The 21,994-nt window shown below is 48.4% G+C and overlaps 1 protein-coding gene across 2 annotated transcripts in view; it reads right to left on the reverse strand.

The window, feature by feature from the left end:
• The window catches only part of Ctdp1 (CTD phosphatase subunit 1), a 61,593-nt gene extending 40,964 nt beyond the window's left edge, over nucleotides 1–20,629 (reverse strand). For both annotated transcript variants that reach the window (XM_029471970.2, XM_021151013.2), the window contains exons 1-8: nucleotides 20,071–20,629; nucleotides 11,070–11,153; nucleotides 10,347–10,440; nucleotides 9,847–9,975; nucleotides 6,814–6,964; nucleotides 3,169–3,259; nucleotides 2,036–2,202; nucleotides 49–1,056 (exon numbers count right to left, since the gene is read on the reverse strand). In XM_029471970.2, the coding sequence (XP_029327830.1) occupies nucleotides 49–1,056; nucleotides 2,036–2,202; nucleotides 3,169–3,259; nucleotides 6,814–6,964; nucleotides 9,847–9,975; nucleotides 10,347–10,440; nucleotides 11,070–11,153; nucleotides 20,071–20,384 (2,038 nt within the window). In that variant the 5' untranslated portion in view covers nucleotides 20,385–20,629. The remainder of the gene's footprint in view (nucleotides 1–48; nucleotides 1,057–2,035; nucleotides 2,203–3,168; nucleotides 3,260–6,813; nucleotides 6,965–9,846; nucleotides 9,976–10,346; nucleotides 10,441–11,069; nucleotides 11,154–20,070) is intronic.
• Nucleotides 20,630–21,994: the final 1,365 nt, after the last annotated feature.

Raw genomic sequence — 21,994 nt, forward strand, 5'->3', positions numbered from 1 at the left:
AAGCACAGGGATGTCCCCACCCACAGGAGCAGGGACAGTGGCACATACCAGCCCGTGCTGCAATAAGGTGAGTGGCCCTGTCTGGAGCATCAGGGCTCAGCACCAGCTGGGTAAGGACCTTGGCTCCCAGGGCCGTGGCGTGATAGTGCTCTCGAGTCTTTTCCACAGGAAGGTTTGTTGGGTGCAGCCCGCTGAATATGACCGCCACATCTGCGAGCACCTTGCTCTTGAGCTCTGGCACAATCTTCCGGATATCTGGAGCTTCCTCAAGCTCCTTGCTGAGGTATCTGTCATACTTCGTGTAGTAGTCAGTGTGTACTCGGACCAGGATCTCCTCGAGGTGTATCAAGTGGTCGTCGTCGTCTGTGTCCTCTTCCTCTTCCTCCCCGACACTCTGGTCTAGGGACTCGCCTGCAGTGACACCTGACTGCTCACTGTTCTGGGATTCCGTTTCAGCCTCTTTCCGGTCCACACTGCCATTGCCCAGGCCACAGAGGCTGTCCCGTTCACCCTCCTCCTGAGTGTCCAGGTCTGACCCTTTGTCATGGGGGTGGATGCTAGGCCCAGACTCTCCCAGGGGGCTTGCTGCAGCTCTGCCCCCACTCGTGTCCTGGGGCCCACTGTGCTCTGGAGCTGCTTTTGTTCTCTCCTGGGGGGCTGGAGCCCTCTGACCTTCTGACCTGCTGCTGCTCTCGCTGCTCTCGCTGTCACTGGACAGGTCAAAGTCCAAATCTTGGGTGGTGGCGTCACCCTGAGTGGGCTGCACCCCCGGCGTTGTCCGACCATCCCACTCACAAGACACGGGGAGCTCTGGAGCTTCAGTCGGCTCGTGGCCACTAGAGCTGCTGGCAGGAGAGGCCCGAGTGAGGGGCCAGGCTTCCTTCTCGTCTGCTTTACTGGGAAAAACTCCTGGCACAGCCTCACCACCATTGAGCTCTCGGGAGGCCTTCCCAAGGCCATTGCTGTGCTCCACCCCGGGAGCAGGTCTGCCGTCCTCAGGGTCCCTCACGGACAGAGCTTGTTCCAAGGCGTCCCCTCCCTTAGAAGAGTGATTTACTACATAGACGACACACAAAAGAGATTTACGTTATTTAATGGTAAGTGACTTTCGAAACTAAACCCCTCTTCAGGACGGTATGATTGGCCGTCCTCTCTGGCTCAGGCCTAGGGAAGTTTCTGATCTAAGAGCTGGACAATAACTAGAAATAACCATGCAGAGACCTTCTGCCCCAACAGCCTGCGTGGGCAAGGTGTTCTAGGTCAACACCCTCATGTACAAGGTTCTACATCTGCAAGACCTACAGCTACAGAAAGGAGTTTACCTTCATTTTCTATTTTAGTGCCTACGAAGCAATAGCATGTCTCTAAACATTCTATTTCAAAACTAAAACTCACCATAAAAACTTAAAATCAAAACTTTTAAACTGAACTTGGTGATGCACACCCGTATCCCCATAGTTGGGAGGCTGAAGGAGGGGGCCGTCTGCACTATACAGAAAGACTAAGTCTCAAGAGAGGGTGCGGGGTGGGGGAGGGAGGGAGGGAGGGAGAAATGTGACTTCCTTCAGACAGACTCTGGCCCCCATGTGCCTCTGACTCAATTTCCATGCAGTTTCCATGCAGGCAATAGACTGAGTCCCTGTTGTGTTGCGGGCTGGTTCTTACAGGGGAACCACTGTACCGAACACCGTACTCCTCCTGTGGGTGCTTATCCCAGACTCCTAGGAAGGAGCGCAGCAGCACACTGAGACACTCAGAACAGTGTGACATCCCGCACCACCCCACACCTGTCCCCTCCAGTACCAGGGACTGAACTCAAAGACCACGGAATTATAGCACCAGCCTCTAATATGATTTTTAAATATCTCACTTTTCATTACATAAATCCAATTGCTTCAGGAAAATTGAAATACAAATAAAAAGCAAAACAGAAAAAAGTGAATATTCAACTTGAAACCATCATTACAGAGAGAGAAAAAAAATAAGAGCCAGACACTTATTAAAATGCTATTTTCGCTCTGAGAAGCTGACCCACCTTTTTTCCTTGTCTGAGCTTCCCGGGCTGCAGGGGGTGCATTCACATCACCCGTGCCTGGGAAGTAGACATACTTCTTCACAGTTATGAGGTTAGGGGCAAACTTCCACACATCTTCTCGGTCATCGATGATGCAAACCATTGAGTCTCCACAGGGGAAGAGATTTCTAGAAGCAAGCACATGCAGTTTACACAGACAGTGATTTGCCAGTTGCAATAATCTTTTATCCTGCTAAAAAGAACAGTCTAAGACTTCCAACTATCTATAAAGAACAAAGAACAGATTCCTTAAAAAGAAGCAAGCTATTACAGTGTGCTTCCATTTAGCTCATAATGTATATGTTTTCCAGAGAAAGTGAAATTAAAATGTTTTTCTCCATTGTTTGGTTCTCCTTAAGAAAATTCCAGGCCCACACCGTCTCTAGGCTGCTTTGCCTCATGAGCACTAAACCTCCACCTCTATGGCCAGTGCTTCCTGCCTCTGCAGCAGGGAGTTTTAGACAAGCCTCAAGATAGGCCTGAAATTCAAGGCCTAATCTCTGAGACCAGCTGGTGAAGGGAGACACGAAAGGCAATGGCTGAGAGGTGAAGAGCAAGCTAACATGCAGTCCACGAGGGGCAAGATGACCACTGTGCCTCTTCTGACAGAGCCCCAGAACCACGGAAAAGCAGTTTTACATTGCTATGGTCCAGAGTAGGGCACAGGACGGGAGGACACAGAAAGGCTTGGGTACTCTCAGGGCTGTGGTGGTCTGAATGAGAATGGACTCCAGAGGCTCACGACGTTTCTATGTGCTCCCTGCAATGATAGGGACTCACCCCCTGAAACTGTGAGCAAGCCCCTGATTTCTTTACTAAGTTGCTTTAGTCGTGGCATCTTATCACAGAAATGGGCTTTAAACAGACAGGACCCAAGCATGCAGAGCAGGCCCAGGACCCATGTGGGAGGAGCACAGGGTCTATATAGAAACAGCCTTGCTGAGTACTCAATGGGTTATGCTCAAAGTTGGAGAAGGAAGGTTAAATTTCTGGAAAATGTTAGACAGAGATTATTACTCTACATCTCAGTATTCAATTTTTAAAGAGGAAACTGAGTAGTAAGTTGTCCCATGGTAATTCAGCTAAGTACATACCTAAGGTTTCCTGTTTTAGAAAACGGGTCAATACATTCATCTCTAGACAATATTCGATGAGAAAAAAGCTTCTTCTCGGGGTCCAGAAAGCCTGTGGGAAGAAAGGACAAAGGTCATGCTGTGCACACAGCACTCCACACTGTGCTCTGTGCAGTTGAGACCAGCTCACTTGGGTCTGCTCTTCTTTTAACACATTAGAATTTCTACAACAGAACCATGTTTGCTGCCTACAGCAACATCCGTGAAGCAATCTGTAAGACACAACTGAGATGCATAAACTCCATAGTTTTGTATAAAGCAAATAAATTGTCGCTGTACTTCACACAACAATGGTTGTGGGTCTGTCCACCTGTGGTTTGCACTCAGAGCAGAACATCACTCTGCCATGTAATCCAGGCCATTTAATAACAGGGAGAAAACACTCCCCATGCATTTCTGATTCCATCAGCAGGACCACACGGCCATCTCCTCCACGACCAGGAGCGTGTTACAAAGCCAAGAGGAAGCCTGACACTTTGGATAGTAATGAACTCATGTCAGTGACGCAGGATGAAACCAGCATGAAAAAGGCAGTTTGTTAGAGTGTTGCAGGAGATGCACCTCTTCCAAGGTGGTCACCACATTTCAGCACTCCAAAAAGTGTATCAAGCTTTCTGTCATCGTGTGGTGAACGCCTGAAAAGAGCAGTACGCAGGAGGACAGACTCATGACCGACAGATCTACAGGCTTCCACCCATGGTCACCGGGCCTTCGTTTGAAGCCTATGACAACACAGCACATCAAAGCAGGCTCGTGAACTTTGGGGAAACCACCATTCCACAGCAACCAGGAAGTAAACAGGAGGAGCACGGCCCCAGTATTCCCTCTAAGGCTTCTGCCCTAACCACCTCTGCTTCCCACCTGACCGTGCTTCCTAAAGGCTGAACTATCCCCACCCCACTAACTGGTGACCACAGTCACTGTGGTGTGTCTCGCACAGCACACTCAGGACTTAGTTCTGTAGGTGTAACTACCATTGGATTCACACCCTGTCCACAGCTGTCCTCGGGCTCTGGTCTGGGAGCATTTACACTTATGTTCTTAAAGATAAGCATAGAGTTCTAATGGATATTGCTGTCCCATTCTGTCCAACATTCTCTGGATGAAAGAGACACTAGAATTCTCCCACAAAGCCACAGGTAGAAATGGAACAGGTGCCTAAGCCTCCCCTGCTTGACTAGCTCAGGAAGACACACAGCAGCAGGTCTTGCTTTTGGTAGACCCCCCCCCCACCCCCCAAGGCCAGAGCTGGTAGCAGGCTCTTGTGGTGTGGCACTGCCGATGATATCAGTAGAGACATTAACATGCTCTCCTGCTTCAGGTCTGAAAGCGGCCTGGCATTCTTTTCCTCTTATTTTACCCTTATCACTGGGGCCTCTCTGACAGGAACCTGATGCAGTATCTCACTGACTGACTATCAGAAGGACTAATGAGGGTATGACCTACATGAAACTCGGGGACATGTGGCTTTGCTTAAGGAGATGTCAGTACTGACAGAGTCCCTGTGCCTCCTTCATTCTGGTCCTTGCTGTGTTGATGTGGTCAGAGCAACAAAACACAGTTTCTACAAGGCAGAGTTAAGTGACTCTAGAGCAGCGACTCTCAGCCTTCCTAATGCTGTGACCCTTGTGGTGACCCCAACCATAAAATGATTTTCATGGCTACTTCATAACTGTAATTCTGCTACTGCTATGAATCTCAATGTAAATATCTGATATGTATAATATCTGATATGCAGCCCCTATAAAGGGTTGTTCAACCTACAAGTTGAGATCTACTGCTGTAGGATGTGCCCAGCAATTGTCCCAAACACCTATGGTTAAGATCTGAGAGACCCAAACAATAAGCAGCGGTACTGGCACTAGAGGGACAGGGTGCACAGGCATCAGGACGCCCACCCAGAAGCTAATCCAGAGCAAGAAGTCTATCCATTCCCACGCTGAGGGGAGGTTTACCATATGATGAAAGAGAAAGCCGAGTACAGCTGTTCCTTTGTGGTGTTGTGACACCGATGATGTATAAATCCTACGGGTCAAGCACACTGCACGGATGGGAACGCACGGACCCTGAGACAAGCTATGTAGACCACCCACGGGGACACACACTGAGGGGATACACGTGCACCTGACAGTGAGGAACAGTCTCTTATTTTTAACGTTGATACTTTTAACTTAAAAAGTACCAAAGTACTCATTTAACTGCGATGTTTTCTTCATTAGACTCTGCTGTGCCTTTCCTGTCACCTGCCTAAAGCTTGCCCCATTATCACTATTAGCCTATGCATCACTAATTAGCACCTAGAGATGTAGGGCATCAATGGGAAGAAAGCCACAGGCTTGGGAGTGGCTCTGCTTTTATACAGGGCTGCCTTGGCTGTTGGGACTGGGTAATTTACATCACAGCTCTGTGAGCTGTAAACCCAAGGTGAGGGCAGCAGCAGCTTCCCTGACAGGTGGGGGCTGTTCTGCCTCCAAGATCACCTCCTAATCACCACCTTGCTGATTAAAGGTTAGAACACGAGGTCAGCGCACAGGTTCTTCACTGGTCTGAGATGCCTCACCTGCCTATTATACAATTACATACCTTCAAATCCTGCGTCCCACCCAGTGTACAAGTGACACACACGAGTGACAATCTTAAAACACTGAATCTCAGACAAAGTGAAACAGCTTGAACATGTGGCTTCAATGTTCATGACAAACAGCATCAGTGTAGGTTCACAAATTAGACAAACTACACAATCTGGTGGGAGCCACTGACAGTGGGGAGGTAGAGAGCATTGTGTGGGGTGTGTGTAGCAGGCCAGAGTCTATGGAGGGAAGCGTGTACATGGGAAACATCTGTGATTCTGCAGTGAACCTAAAGCTGACCAAAAAACAAAGCCTGTTTTAAAAAAATAGGCTATAGAGATTCTAAACTACCAACTCCATCAACAAAGACAGACCATCTTTGCGGTGCGGTGAGGTGCAGATATATTCACCCATGTATGCATGTGTGAAAGACAGCGGTCAGCACCGAGTTTCTTCCTCTATCACTTTTTGCGTTGTTTCTTTTGTTGTTTTGGGTATCTGATCTCAATGATTCAGACCTTGGCTGGCCATTCTTGGTGGGTACTGAGGATCTGAGCTCTGGCCCTCACACTCGCACAGGAAGGCTGTACCCACTGAACCAGCTCCAAAACCTTTGAATTTAAAACTGCTCAAATGAACAAGTTCTGCAGCTGCTCCTCAGGTGCTGTGAGCCTGCTGGGATAGAATGTGTCCGTCGTGTCCCCCCACCCCCGCCAGTATTTAGGCAGTGACTGTAATGTCATTTCATGTCATGTAATGCAGTCAGAGGTAATTTCCCATCTGGCTACAGCCAGCACTCATTCCCCAGCCAGTGCTGCCACCTGGTGGCCACTGCAAACTAAGAGCACATGGAAGTGATTGCCAGCATAGCAGTTCGTGTCCAACCAAGACACAGTGTTTGCCACAAACACACGTGGCCAACAGAGCTACAAAGCCATCTTTAGTCAGCTAAAGGAACAAGCTTTGAAAAGACACAGCCTAAGTTTTCTCTTTCCATCCATCTAAGGCCCGACTCCTCCCACTGTGCTGGACTGACCTGCGATGGTGTGGGCATACAGACGGCTGCCGAAGGTGAAAACGTGCAGCTCATACAGCTTGGCGATCTTCTCCAGGAAATCCTTACAGTGAGGCCTCAGGCGCGTGTGCAGCATGGGCTCACCCCGGCCCAGCTGGAAGTGGAAGATGCCCTGGAAACAACCGTCCAGCGTGAGAAAAGGATGCAGGGAGAGCTGCCAGGCAGCGCCTGAGCTGTGGCCCAGCAAGGGTGTGCAGACATACAAGTCAGATGTGGGATTGCACCGGGCATATGAGGCCCACGTACTGCATGAGCGAGGCTGGGGGTCCTTGGTCATGGAGGCCTCCAACTACCATGCTAACTATGCCAACTGGGCACTGTACTAGCAGCTGCAATAACTACCTCTCCTAACTGTAACCGTCTACACTACTTCCTATAAACCACCTGGTAACCACCAATCACGACAAGCGCCTGTAACTACTTAGGATCAGCCATCTTCATAACTGTCTCGATAACCACAACCAAGGGAGGCTGCTAACGGCGGTAGCAGCTACCCAGTCGTGGCACACCTCAGGGTAGTGGGGAGTCTTGGGATCCGTCCTGGACCATACATCCCATCTGTGCCGTTACCTTGGTGGCATCGCTGTTCTGAGCATAGCATGGTGACTCCTGGGCTTCTTTTTTTTTTTTTTGGATGAGTAATTATGTATTTCGTACTAGTCGATTGTTAAGAACATAAATCCCACGATAACTTTATTTTTTTAATTTTTAATATTTTTTTTATTACGTATTTTCCTCAATTACATTTCCAATGCTATCCCAAAAGTTCTCCCTCCCCCCTCCCCCCACTTCCCTACCCACCCATTCCCATTTTTTGGCCCTGGCATTCCCCTGTACTGGGGCATATAAAGTTTGCGTGTCCAATGGGCCTCTCTTTCCAGTGATGGCCGACTAGGTCATCTTTTGATACATATGCAGCTAGAGTCAAGAGCTCCGGACTCCTGGGCTTCTAATGAGAGTGACAGTGGCTAATGGTGAGACAGCTTCATTCAGCACACATGAGTGCGGAAACAGTGCTCTAGGCCACCTTGCAGGCAGGTGAAACCGTTTTTACTTCCATTATTATTTTTCAGATACGCTTGTTTTCCATAGGAAACTAAGCTGCGATCCTTTTACTTCTATAGCTCATTGTTTTCTCAGTAAAAATACTGATTTCTTTAACAATTAAAAAGGCTAACTACTGACGGGCAGTGGTAGTGCACGCTTTTAATTCCAGCACTTGGGAGGCAGAGGCAGGTGGATTTCTGAGTTGGAGACCAGCCTGGTTTCGCAACCCTGTCTCAAAAAACGAAAAAGGTTAATTAGGCCAGATATCGCAAACACACCAGCAGGATGGTGAAACTGAACCATCACAGACAGAATAGGAAATTCGAGTATCAGCTTTCCCCTTCACAACACTGAAGTTCAACAGCTGTCATGACTACTTCCTTAATGGTACAGGCATGGATGATACTCAGGAGCAAGAATTACATACCCCTTCCCTAAGTGTCCAGACACCAGGAACTCAACTCAAAGGCTGAATAAGCATCAAGGCCTGCAATTATGTTTCAGTGGTGCCCAGGGTATCCTCAGAATAGACTAGAAGCTTCCTAGAAGTACTGATCTTAGCAGAGAACTAGTCCCACCTAAATCAGCCTATACCAGTGCTTCTCAGCCTTCCTAACGCCGTGACCTGGCAGACAGTTCCTCATGTGGTGGTGACCCCAGCCAGAGTTATCCTTCTTCTACTGCACCACTTTTCTTCCCTTGTGAGCCGTGATGTAACTACCTGTGTCTCCTGTGTCCTAGGCCTACACCGATGATGGGCACCTGCACCGAGGGACAGACACTAACTCCCTGGTCTTTTACAAGTGAGAACTGGTCTTATTGAACTAGTTTAAAATGTGCAACTCCAAAGGTATAATGAAAGAGTCAACCCCAGCTCCCACAGAGTGCAGAGGTGCAGAGCCCCTTCCATCCCTGCGCCCTTCACATGCTCGCTCTACAGGCAGGGATGAGACTGAACAATAACCTGCGTAGTACGGCCTCCTGGCATCAAATACACTGGATACTTCTGTCAGACCCCACAGTACACAGGTACCTAGTGTGACGCAAGTAGGAGCTGTACCACTGAGGGAGGCAGAATTCTAGCCATATTACCCATATCACCATCACATCTGCAGCAGTTCACTCAAAGCAAAGGAATTTGGTTCTACGGTGAACCATACTCTAGGCTGTGATCAGCTTTTAGCATCTTCCCACCCCTAGACCTGGGCACAGCAGGGCACATGCAGACCTGTAGTGGTACCCAAAATCTATAACAATAGTCTATGTGTCATTTGCTCAACAGCTAACATTTGAAAACATGGGACACTATCCTGGCTAAAGGTCCGTCTCACTACTGGCTTTAGATGGACTTTCTCTACAAGGCACTAAAAAAGCTTTTGCCCCTGAACCTCAACTCCCCAGCGTGGGGCTCACTCCCCATTCAGGTTCAACTTGCATGGGATTCTACACCTGGCCACTTCCATGTCACCCTGGAGAATTCAACTCCTTCACGGTGCCGCCCAGGTTCTCTTTAACACGGGCTCAGATATCCTCTTGTTCTAGACATCTAACTATACGGCACTCTACACACACCTCTTCCCAAGAGCATGTCCCCAGCAGCGTTAACCAAACCCTTTCCACTCCTACAGGCTGCAGAGTAAAAATGGAAGGCAGCAGGTCCCCCTTTCCACAGCGACTGTTTCTGAACTCTTCTATCTTAAAGGGCCCTAGTAAGTGTGAGCCAACCTGACACAGAAGCTTAATGCCAACAGGAAGAGAGCACTTCCCGTGCCACCTGGCCCAGCCCAGACACAGATATGTGAGGTCTGCCCACAGCAGCCGCCTGACCTGCCTCCCACATATAGGGTTCACAGGGACTCACGTAACACAAGAGAGTGCACTTGCAAATGGAGTCACGGGTCTAACACTTTTGTGAGAGCTACCAAGGGAAAAGCTGGAGTCACTCACTTTGTTGGACATCTGGGGACAGTGCTGCTCAGTCGTATGAATCAAGGTCTGGTCCAAGTCAACCATGAGAACCAGTTTTCTGTTTCGATGTAGTCGCTGCTGATCCTCTCTTCCTAGTTTCTCAGCTTGCTAAAGTCAAAAAGTAAATGAGAAAAATGACAAAGTATATATATTTGGATTCAAAATGTAATTCAATTTTATTAAGAAAAAGAGCACAAACAAGTTCCTAGCCATAGCACTGCTTCCTGTTAGGAGCCTGTCACAGCAATTCTAAGGACAGTCTGGCTCAAGGGGAATGCAGGCCACCCCTGCTGCTGTGTCAGCAGTACCAAGAAGGTGACTGATCTACAAAACTAAGCTGTGGGGCTTCCAAGCATTCATGGAAAGACAGTTGTTTATGAACAGAAAAAAGGAAACCGGCAGCCAGTGGAGCTGCACCTTAGGAAGCAGTATTCAGACGGGGCTGCCTATCAATCCACGCTCCAGAGCCCTCTGCTTACCTCAGAGCTCACCATCAACTCCGGCACACTGTGCACCATGGAAACAGTCGCTGTGGAAAGGGGGACCTGCTGCCTTCCATTTTTACTCTGCAGCCTGTAAGAGTGGAAAGGGTTTGGTTAACATTGTGTGGAAAGGCACAACTGTCACAACTGTGAATGTGGTGGTATGATTTCAGCAAGTGGTTACCAACACTGCTATCCTAGCGCACAACTCTCCTGTACAGACAGCTACGTGAATGCTGTCTTTCTTTTAGAAAAAGAAAACATGAGAAACTGGGCTCGAGGTCATACCTGCAGTCAGATACGGCAGTCACTAGTCAGTGCAAGAGTCTATTCTCCAAGTAAACCAACTGCAGTTACATGGAAACAAACAAAAAATAGCAACAGCCACCCACCACCTACATTGCAGAATGAATAGAGATCATTTAAGAATCAGTGGTCATCTACATAGAGCATTAGAAAAACAGGCTCACTGTCAACACTTCAGGTGATCTGCTGTCTTTACAGTGAAGACAAAAAGCATTATGTCTTCCAGAAATACTGGAGAAGAATACTCAACCTATCTAGGGCATGAAAAATAGCTGGAAAACAAAAAGGATTCTTTCCTTGGGAAACTGCTCAAGGTGCTGCCAAGGCAAAGCCAGCAGGACCCTGTGTCGTGCCTCAGTACCACAGGCTCAACCACCCAAGAGGCAAAGACACAGCCTCCTCCCATGTACTCACTGGGTCAGGTCCTGGCCACACTCGGCACACAGGCCCTTCATGACAACAGGATGGCTGCATCCTTCCAACCTCACCAGAAGTGCTCTGCAAAAACAAAAGCAAACATTAACAAACAAATTGCATTTAAAATCTCTGAGTGGACCATATGGTATAAGAAAGGGCACCCAAGTGGGAGCAGAGTCCCAAACGAGTCTTCAGGCTGGCTCTATCTGACTCTCAAATTACTCTACCAGGACAACCATCTACTGCAGAAGATAAAGAAAGAACTGCAGATGTCTATACAGATGGTCTCAATGAATATGTGCATATGATTTTCTCACGCTTCTGATAAGGAACACATCAAAGCCAAAGCTTTACCTAGGAACACTGTAAGCACATGTTGGTATAATTCCAAAATACATTTTTGCTCTCTCCCACAGATGATTCCCAGTCTAGACTGGCTCATATTCACCCAACATTTCTCTGACAGAACTATCATAATATCTCTAGTTGTTTGTTTTTTTCCCTTTAAAACAACATTTGATCAGGTAGCCCACACTGACCCTGAACTCACCATCCTCTGGCCTCAGCCTCTTAAGGACTGGGATCACAGTGTATACCACCTTGCCCACTTTCTAATTTTTAAATAAACAGAAACTATTTTTCTTTTTATGTCCCAAAAGCACTGCCTCAAGGATTAACATATACCTAAAGACCATAAAACCAGAGGCTGCACCTGATGACCAGCAGAGACTCACATGTCTCTGCTACGGCTCAGTGGCTACTACTACACAGGCGCGTGTGCTGCTGGAACCTAGCGGCATAAAATTAGCCGAGTTTCCAGGAGGAGGAGGCTCATCATCCAGAAGCAGAACTGGTCCTGTCCTGCTGTACACTCAAGACCCCTCTGCTAGTCTGCCCCCAGCAGAAGCTCCCAGAGGCCTTTCCTAGCATACTGGGATCCAGCACTCAGCTCTCCCAGGACTTCCCACGGCTCCCCTCACAGCACTCTGAGAGCTGAAGGAAAGCAGGGCAAAGAAGGAACCAAAGCATGGCCTTGCAGGAACAACAAAGGGCATGTCCCCGCTATGTCACAGAACTAGAAGGCTGAGACCTAAGACACAGTCACACAGTCCCGCGTCCAGCCTCAGTGGACAGGGTCTTAAGTTCAGGGTACTCTATTCTGCACCTATCGCCTCCCTTCTTGTGTATGAGGTTTCAAAGGGACTCACCTGACCTGGGCATGTGCCCAAGGTCTACACTACAATTCAGGAAAGCCAGGAGAGACTTCCACTGGTACTGTGAGATACCACAGCCAAGAAAAAAGCAACACAAAAGGACCTTTAAGGCTCACACCTTATACAAAATCTGACTTAAAACAGATAACAACTAAACATAAAAGCCAGTGCTAGGTACTTAGCAGAATCTGTCTCTTGAGTTTTTAGACAGGGAGGCCCCAGGAGTTAACCACAGTCCTAACAAAAAGATACTAGCTAGCATGAAGAGTTCTCATAACTCAGCTGTAATACTGAGATCTTGATTAAAATAAGTCTAAACCAGTTAATAAAAGCTCAACTCTATTTGTTTTTTCCAGGTGGCTATTCTAGGTTCCCTGTATTTTTGTACAAACATCAGGACCAGTTCAGCAGTTTCCACAAGCACAGCTGCTAAGCTCTGCTTGGGTAGCAAATTAGCATCTCTCACACACATGCCCAGTGACCACACCAGCCACACAGGCTGCACAAGGAACCTCCTCCCGCCCACCAGCAGGATTACCCAGGTCTCACCTTACTATGGTTAAGTCAGACACAGGACCAGTTCCTCTAAGTACCCCCTCCCAGCAGCCTGTGTGGAATCAGCCTGGTTTTCTACCTCCTGTCCCTGTCTAGAAACTATGTGCCAATTTACATGGTAGCACTGAGCTGCCATCAAGGACAGGGGTAAAGTTATGAAGGAATTCTGTTGTGAGGGCAGAACTAGTAACAGAGCCAACAGCCTCAGTGGGTTACCTGCCCAGTTTGGTCTTCCCTGGAGCATGGGCCCAGTATCAATTTTGCCGTGGGCAAAAATTCCTCTATAAGAAACGTGGCCACAATCTAAGAAGTGGGCTATGCAACCCTGCTCCCAAAGACTTAGTGACAAGAATCCCATCACACAGATGGTGAATTCTTGGCAAGTACAGAGGAAGCAAAGGTAGAAACAAAAGCGTCCAAAGCGGGGCTGTGACCAGAGTGAGGACACGGTCTATGTAGCACACTCTGACTCTATACTCTGGACACTGAACTCAACGGCCTCACTGTATGAACAAATTATGGTTTTTTTGTACTAGAATCTAAGGCTTTTTTGTGCATCTTATTCTACAAGGCATATTTTGCCCAGGAACACATGAGGTTTACAGACACACTAGATATTGCTCTATTACCTCGCGGGGCACAGAGTAGCTGTGGCACAGTCCCACGACCTAGCCATGAGACCAACAGCACCTCAGAGCATTACTGTTCATCCAGTGCACTGGTGCTCGCTCTCAGCGTTCTAGAGATTTCATCCCTGGTTGCCAGCCAATGAGCTCATCTACACGGAGAGCTAATCTATGTGACAGCTTACACCACCAAACCAACCTGGGACCGTACACAAGTGCCAGCTATCTTTGCATCTCTCATAGCATCTGCTGCCATACTCTGGCTGCCTATGTCCAGTTGATGAGGCCCAACCCCATTTCTGTTTCTGGAACCTGGGAAATGCAGGTGTTTGGGGCTGGGTCTGTGCTCCATAAACACAAGAGACAGATAAAATATGTGCCATGGTGGCCCAGAGAGAACACACCCTCCACACTCTTCAAAGAAACTCAGCTGTAGCAAGGGGTTTAAATGTCTGCATCCATATAAAGCCATCGCTGCTCCAAGCTCCAAAGTTGCAGGGTGCACCTGCCACCTGAAGGCACAAGACTTACATTCCCACCAGTTCACAGCCAACGCGCACACAGACACACACACACAGTGCATAAGTGTATGAAATTAACATTTATCCACAATTTCATGTGCCACGTGAAAACAGACTTTAAAAAAACTATGAAACACAAAATACTTAATAAAATTAAAAATAACTCATTTTTAGAATTCAATGGAACTCTGTGTGTGTGTGTGTGTGTGTGTGTGTGTATATCTATCTATCTATAACATTTTGGTTCTAAGCTTTAAGATGCACATCTTTAAAGTATCTTTAAAGTATTTTCTAAGCATTCCGACACGGCTTTGTTCTATGTCTCTTCCTCAGTGTAAGATGCTCCTTCGTGGCTTTGTTCTATGTCTCTTCCTCAGTGTAAGATGCTCCTGCCCTGAGATGGTGAGCATTGGTCACTTGTTGTATGTGGCAGCGACATCAGGATTTATGCATGTTTTAAGATATATATATATATGAAACTAACTTATCTATTCCTCTACACCAATGAGTATTTCTTTTAACCTTTTTTAAAAAGGCTTATTTAACGTGTCTGGGTATTCTGCCTGCATGGCTGGCAGAGAGCAGAGAGGACTCTCTGGCACTGGACTAGCAGACGGCTGTGAGTCACCATGTTGGTGCTGAGATTTGAATTCAGATCCCCCTGAGGAGCAGCCAGGGCTCTTAACCTCTGAACCCTCTCTGCAGCCCCCTCACTTAGTCTCTTTTAGGATGAGATAAAGGAAACATTTCATAATACATATACAATTCTTACAGCTTATCTGCTGTTCCTTATTTAGATAGAGCAGATGCCAACAATCAGTATTTACCCAAAGAATATTCATTCATAAAAATTCAAGGTATGGGAGTGTAAAAGAAATCTAAGTCCTAAAGGCAAACTGTGTAGGCAACAGCTTCCGCAGCAGCGCCCGTGATGGGCTCTGAGCATCTCTCCCCATCTAACCTTCCCACACTGAATGAGGAGGTAACCACAGGAGCAACTCTGAGTTACTTTGTTATTCAGACCTTCCAAGATGGTTTTCTTTCTCTAGGCTCTGGTTTTTAGCAGGATGCTCCTGCTGGAGCTGGTTAGGCAAAATGCCCTTTTCCCCAGCATTCAGCCACAGCAGCTGAATGTCCCCCAAATGCAGGTCTGCCCTCTTCTGCCTCATGATTTTTGTTTTAGAGGTTACATAGTTAAAAAATTTATTTCTTTAAATTTTTTTTTTTAAGATTGTAATATATCGGTTCTCCCTTCTAAATCTTCCTGGGTACCCTTCCTTCTCAAAGATTGTTGCTATATACATACATAGATTTGCCTCATCATGGAAGCCCTGCCCAGTGTGTATGATGGTACTGTGTGTTTCCAGGGCTGGAGAGTCAAACAGTGAGCTCTTCCCTGGGGAAGGCTATTTCTGCCACTGTCAGCATCCCTGAGTTGCCTTGGTTTTTTAAGGACTCTCTTATTATCTATTAGTTATTTTATAAGGGTGTTGCAGTTTTCCTCTTAACCCTGCTAGTTCATTGACTCTGACTGCTCTATTTATTTACCAAGCTTCAAGGCACAATGATTGAGCAGTATTACTCTATTTTAATCCTTCAAACTAATCAGGCTGCCTCCTGGCCAACATTCCAGTGATATCTGCATCTTAGTACTGATCTGGCTCTCTGGGCTCCAGATGTTTTCTCAGGGTATCTCCCAGACTCTCTCTTCCAGTGACTAATCCTCGCTTCCTCCCCCACCCCCTGTTCGTTCAGTCATCGGCTGACCAGCTACTTTATTGACCAATTATGGAATAATTGAGGAGCAATGTTTATACAACACTGAAACAGGAGAGTCCTAGAGTAAGGGCTGCAACCAGATGTGGGGGCATAGAAGTCAGCATCTGAGTAATATACAGGGCACAAGAACAGTATGCCTACACTCGTCCATGTTAGTGTGCTCATTGTTGTTGTCCTTGTTCAGCTCCAATTTAGGCAGTCAAGATCTTAAGAGTATAGCTTCTGACATCACCAGGAGGCACAACCTTACAGCAAACTCTCGTTCTCACCGCCTTCCTACCCTCTCTTCCACAGTGACCCTGAGCTTTAGGTACTGAAGATGTACTGTAAATGTATCCATTGGGACTGTGCTCCACAGTTCTACACTTTGACTGGTTGTAGTTGTCTGTAATGGTCTCTGCTGCAAAGTGATGTAAGTCTCCTTGATGTGGGGTGAGCGTCCCTACTGGTTCTTATCACCTCCTTCCACCCCACTCTCCCCGTAATTACATGTTCAAATGCCTCTGGGAACTTAAAGCCCTGCAGAGGATATGACAAGCCAATTCAGGGGTTTGTGTCTAACAGCTGAAGGACCAGTGTTTTCAACCTCAGTAACTGTAACCTCGGTAACATTACAAACAGGCAAAGCGATACACAGTATCACTCTCCCTATAACCCCGTACAGAGTATCATTCTCCCATTCTCCCGGTTTGCCACTAAGCTCTAGGTCCACGATAAATAAGGTGTAAGGAACACACTAAGTGGCATTTCATGGCAATACCGGACACACCACAGCCTACCAAGCAGAGGGCCACTACGCACCTTCCATTCCCACCGCCCCCAGTTCCTTCTTTCATCCAACAGGAGGAAGTACTGTGGAAACAGTCCTAGCATAGCTCAAAATCACTCATCATTTCAGCTTCAACCTGACACAGCGCTTTGGGAACAAACACAGATATGGCAAGACTGGATGTTGCTAATGACCAAGACAACAGTGACAACCACAACCACAGGATCTCACTTTTGTTAGCACACAAGCCTCTGACTCTGCTCTGGTCTCAGCAAAAACAAGTTATTATCAAGCAACCTGTCACTGAAGTCTGCTGTCACCCAGTGTACACATCTGGGCTCAGCTGTGCTACAGCACCCAGGCTGAGGATGATCACCCTTCATTCTTCAAAAATAGGGGGCAGCCAACCCTGGGAGGAAACAGGAGGAACAATAAAGGGCAGAAAACCCCCAGAGATGTCAGGTTTAGAAGGCCTGATCAGCCTCAGAAGAGACACCACGGAGGACCAAATAGTGTCGCACACACATGAAGGCTCAGGTCCAGTTTGTCCCAGAAGCAAGTTTTCAATTTTGGCAGGCTAGCTCAGCTGTGCATTATCTAGACAGTTGTCTAAGACTACTACAGGCTTCTCAACAGTGGAATGGGCTTGCTGCTTCTTACTAGAGTGGCAGGTTCCACTGCTGCTGTGGGGGAGATTTGTGTGTGTGTGTGTGTGTGTGTGTGTGTGTGTGTGAAAGAGAGAGAGAGAGAGACAGACAGACAGACAGACAGAGAGAACGCTCGTGAACAGATACCTCCTCTGCCCACAGGCAAGCTGAAGGTGGGCAAGAGCCTCTCAAAACAGTTCAGAATCCACTAGTCCTAAGGATGGGATTAAAGTGTGGGTTGTGGGTGGGAGTTAGGAACCACCACACAATAATCACTCTACAAAGGTTTAAAACAAATGTCAGTAAATGTGGCTCTCCCATGTGATTCTTTCTTTCTTTCTTTCTTTCTTTCTTTCTTTCTTTCTTTCTTTCTTAAGACAGGGTTTCTCTGTGCAGCACTGGCTGTCCTGGAACTCACTCTGTAGACCAGGATGGCCTCAAACTCAGAAATCCACCTGCTTCTGCCTCCACCTCCCAAGTGCTGGGATTAAAGGTGTGCACCACCACTGCCCGGCATGTGATCTTAAGAATATGTATCTGTAATCCAGTACTGAGAAAGACAGAGATGGTGTTGCTAGATGAACAATCTTCCAGGACTGCTCAGGTAAGTTCATTATAAAGTAGTCTTAAGTGATTCTGAGACACGCTCACACAGAAGTAAACTTCCAGGGCTATCAGGCCCGGCTGCTCCTTCCTGACACCTCTTCCAGCCCCTCCCCGGGGTAAAGCAGTCCCGTGATTGGAGCAGATGCTGGATGAAGCTGCACCAAACCCAGACACAGAAATCCTTCTCAAAATGGAAGGCTTCGGCCAGCGTACCTGGTGTGAGCCAGACAGGTCTTTGCCGACCAAGGTCTAACAGTCATGGCAAGCACCATTCCACACCAGGACCCAATGATACCCACTACTCTCTGTTTTCTCAAACAGGGAAATGCACACGCCATGTATAAAGTCTTCCTAATGTTTGAATCCCTCATTCAAAATGCTGAAGACCAGAAGCGCTGCTGTTCTGGGACCATTTGGAGTTTGGTGTGTTTGCACAGGCTTCACAGGCGGAGCACTGGAAAACACAAAAGCATCTATGCCTTGGTTTGGGTTCTTAGAATATTTTAGATTTTGAATTTTAAAATTAAGGATACTTGGCCTGTATAACTAAATTGTGGGGGGGAAGACCTACCTAGGTGTAATCTATGTGCTACAAAAAGTCTGTGGTGACTATGAATGAGGGGCTCTGTTGACCAGAGATGCTCCGTGGGACGCTGCTTCTGCAGGCTGAGGCCCTGAGGAAACAATTCACTGCTGAGCGGTCTTTGTAAAAAGTGACTTAATCCAGTAATTTCTTTTTAAACTTTTTTTCCATAAAAAGTATGACAGGAATTCTGGGGAAGGCCAAAAGAGCTAGTAGTTGGGGGGGGGGGGGGAGTACTGCCCTTCTTATCAGCCTTGGGTCTATGGCCAAACACTCACGAATGAATCCAACAGGGGAAGGCAACCCATACCCTTGACATTTACTCCAGAGAAATTATTAGGACTGACACAGGGGATACAAATGGAGCTTTAAGCAGGGGCCTTGTTACCTGCTTCTTCCTGTCACACATGTACCTGCAGGCATACAGGAATACTATGGGAAACACAAATGTCATCTCACTACACTTCTCCCCAGAATGCTGACAAGATGCTGTCCACAAATGCACGTAATAGGAAAAGGGAAGGAAGAAGCATTTTAAATCAAAGTAATGTTGCTAGTGGCCTTCTCAGAAGCAGGGACTCACGTGATATCACTGGACTGGCAGCCTCTGTCAGTGACCCAGGATTACAAGAATCATTTCCAGAGGAAGCCAGACAGACAGCTCACTAAAGTCAGCCCCAGAGAAGCAAGCCTTCCTGGTGGCTGTGCAACCCAGCGTACAGTGGGCAGGAGTAGGGTGAGGGTCCACAAACCAAGAACCCAGGCAGTATTTTAAAGATGCACTAGATGGAGTGACCAGGAAGACAAACAGGCAGGCAGGGTTCTCTGTCTATGACAAGATCAGTGGAAAATGGAAATCTTCCTTGTGGAGAATGGTGGGCAGGAAATAGTCAACAAAGGAAAGATTTGACCAGTCCAAGAAGTGAGCAAAGGACATCAGAAAAGTTGCAGAAAGAATGCTTCCAAAGGGAAGCTCTCAGCCCAACCCACAGTAGGCAGGCGCATGCACCTCTCCCAGTAGTTTCTGTTCTTTACAATCAAAACAATCCCAGCCATGTGACCCACATGCCCACGTGTGAATTTAGGTTCAAAACACAACACTGGCAAAACTCAGAAATAAAACTGGACAGCGGCAGACCAAACCAAGTCAAGATCCTACAGAGTTAGGACACAAGTTTGACAGCTTTAGAGTCCTCACAAGAAATCCAGGACCAAGTACATCACCCGATAGTCTGGGCTCTGCCCTTTCCGTGGCTATGATGCAGAGCCGCCGGGTTTTTACAACAGCGTACACAAAGTTTTATAAGCGTTTGTAGAAACACACACGCCCCACACCTTCTATTTCAGTAACGAGCCAGGAACCTGCCTGAGTAGTCCTGCGGCCACAGCCACCCAAGTTGCCTTCACTTACAAAGGTGGAGTCCACCAATTATAGAAGAAGGACAAATGCAAAAGACATCCCAAAGGGGTAACCTTGGGTCACCGAGAACTCTCAAACTCAAACTATCTCGGGGCCGGTAGAATCACAAATGGGGACAATTCTTTCTACAGTCTCACCCCGCAGCCTCTTAGGGCGACCTGCACGCCCGGACTGTAACTGTAGCCAGAGACCCCACTACCATCACCACCACCGCCACCACCGCCACCGCCACCACGACATCCTGAGAGCCCGGGATGTCCTAGTCTCAGCACACTCACCCAGGGGCCACCACCTGGCCTGGCTGCGCACACAGTTCACGGACCACGCCGGCGCGCTCCGACCTGAGCCTGCGCTCGGTCCGCGCGACGCGCACGCAGCCCCCAGAGGCCGCGCGAGCCGGGGCCGGCCCTGCGGGCTGCGCGGAGGCTGCGGTTTCGCACACTGCCAGCACCGAGCCGATGCGCACGGTCGCGCCCGCCGCCACCTTCCACTCCAGCAGACGCAGCGGCGTGGGGCCGGGGCAGCGCACCTCTGCCCCGGCCACCGCCGGAGTGCACTCGGTGGGGACGCCGGCCGCGGGTGGCGCTTCCATCGTGACCCAGAGAGCGGCACGGACGGTCACAACAGAGGTGAGAAACGAAAACACAAGGCGCTCAGGGCGCGGCGCCCACCGCGGGCGGCGGCGACACTGCTGTTCCCGCTCCGACACCGGCTTCACCCGCCGCTCGCTGCGCACTCACTTCCGGGGGGGCGTGCTGCGTCACGGAGGGCGTGGCAGGCGACGTGCAGCCACGTGACTGCGTGCTCTCAAGCGGCGGGCAAACACTCGGCCCTCGCGGAGCCGACAGGCGCTGGTCCACACCCACGGAGCGCCGGTCCGTGGTGTTGAGACCACAGCCATGTCACGCGGATCGCTGCCACAAGTTTTCTGTCACCCGCTGCTAGTCCTGACGCATCGAGACTACAGGTTCCGGCGTGCAGTGCGAATCTATGTCATCTCCCGTCGTACACTGCGAATTCCGACTATGGGAGACTTCAGACGCCCCCATTCGGCGCGGACCGCTGTATTGGATTGTACGTTGTAGTCCTGACGTCGAGGGAGACTACAAGTCCCAGCATGCATCGCGGACTGCGGTCCCACCATTCCCGTCGTGCACTGCGAGATTTACTAGTATACTATGGGTCGCCGGAGCTATAGGTCCAGCTCTGCAGTGCTGTCCGTTCTGATGGCGGCGGGCCTAGACTCGGTCCTTCTTTAGCCTTCTGCGCGGCGGAGGAGCTTGCGCAGTGGCCGCTCGCAGCGGCGGCTCTTTTCAGAGCGGAGTTTATAGCATCGACGGCGGATTAAGAATGTCTGCCTCGCCTGCTCGCTCCTCCCCGGGCTGCTGTGCGCTAATTATTCATCAGGTCCTGCTTGGTGCGCGTATCAGGCCTACAAATGGGAGCCAGGAGGCACTCTGACTGGGGACTTCGCAGTTCTTGAATCCTATAAAGTAGCGTTCTCATAAAGCTTGAGTGGGTGACCCGAGCTGTGAACACGCTTCTCTCAAGAGGCGTACACTTGTTACCTCATCTTCTGCCAATCCACCGCCTTCGTTGCTACGGGTTGTTTCAGTGAATAGGCTAAGCTATAGCCTATAGCGTCGGAGGTGTCCGTTTTCTATATTTAAACCAAGAAAAAAAATTCCTTCAAAATTGCTTGTTATAATTGTATAGGTTTTCAAGGGATAGCACTGTTCATTGATAGGTTCCCTAACTATACACTGCAGGTATAAGTTACAGTTACTTGGAAGAGGGAGTCTTCAATTGAGAAAATGCCTCCATAGATAGGTCTGTGGGCAAGCCTGTAGGGCATTTTCTTATGTGACCATTATGTGTGATGCCACCCCTGGGCTGGTGCTCCTGGGTTCTATAAGATAGCTGACTGAGCTAGCCAGGAGGAACAAGCCAATAAGCAACACCCTTCTATAGGCTCTGCATCAGCTCCTGCCTCCAGGTTCTGTCTCTGGTTCCTGCCCTGATTTCCTTAAATGTGGAAGTATAAGCCAAATAAACCCTTTCCTCCCCAATCTTTCTGTTTCATCATAGCAATAGTTGCCCTAACTAAGACAGACAGTGATGTGGAAGTGTAGGCAAAATAGACCCTTTCCCTCCCAAGTTGCTTTTGGGCTTCGTGTTTTATCCCTAACCATCCCTAAGACA

This window comes from Mus caroli, unplaced genomic scaffold (assembly GCF_978045245.1).
Source record: "Mus caroli unplaced genomic scaffold, Mus_caroli_1 scaffold_19, whole genome shotgun sequence".
Taxonomy (NCBI): Eukaryota; Metazoa; Chordata; class Mammalia; order Rodentia; family Muridae; genus Mus; species Mus caroli.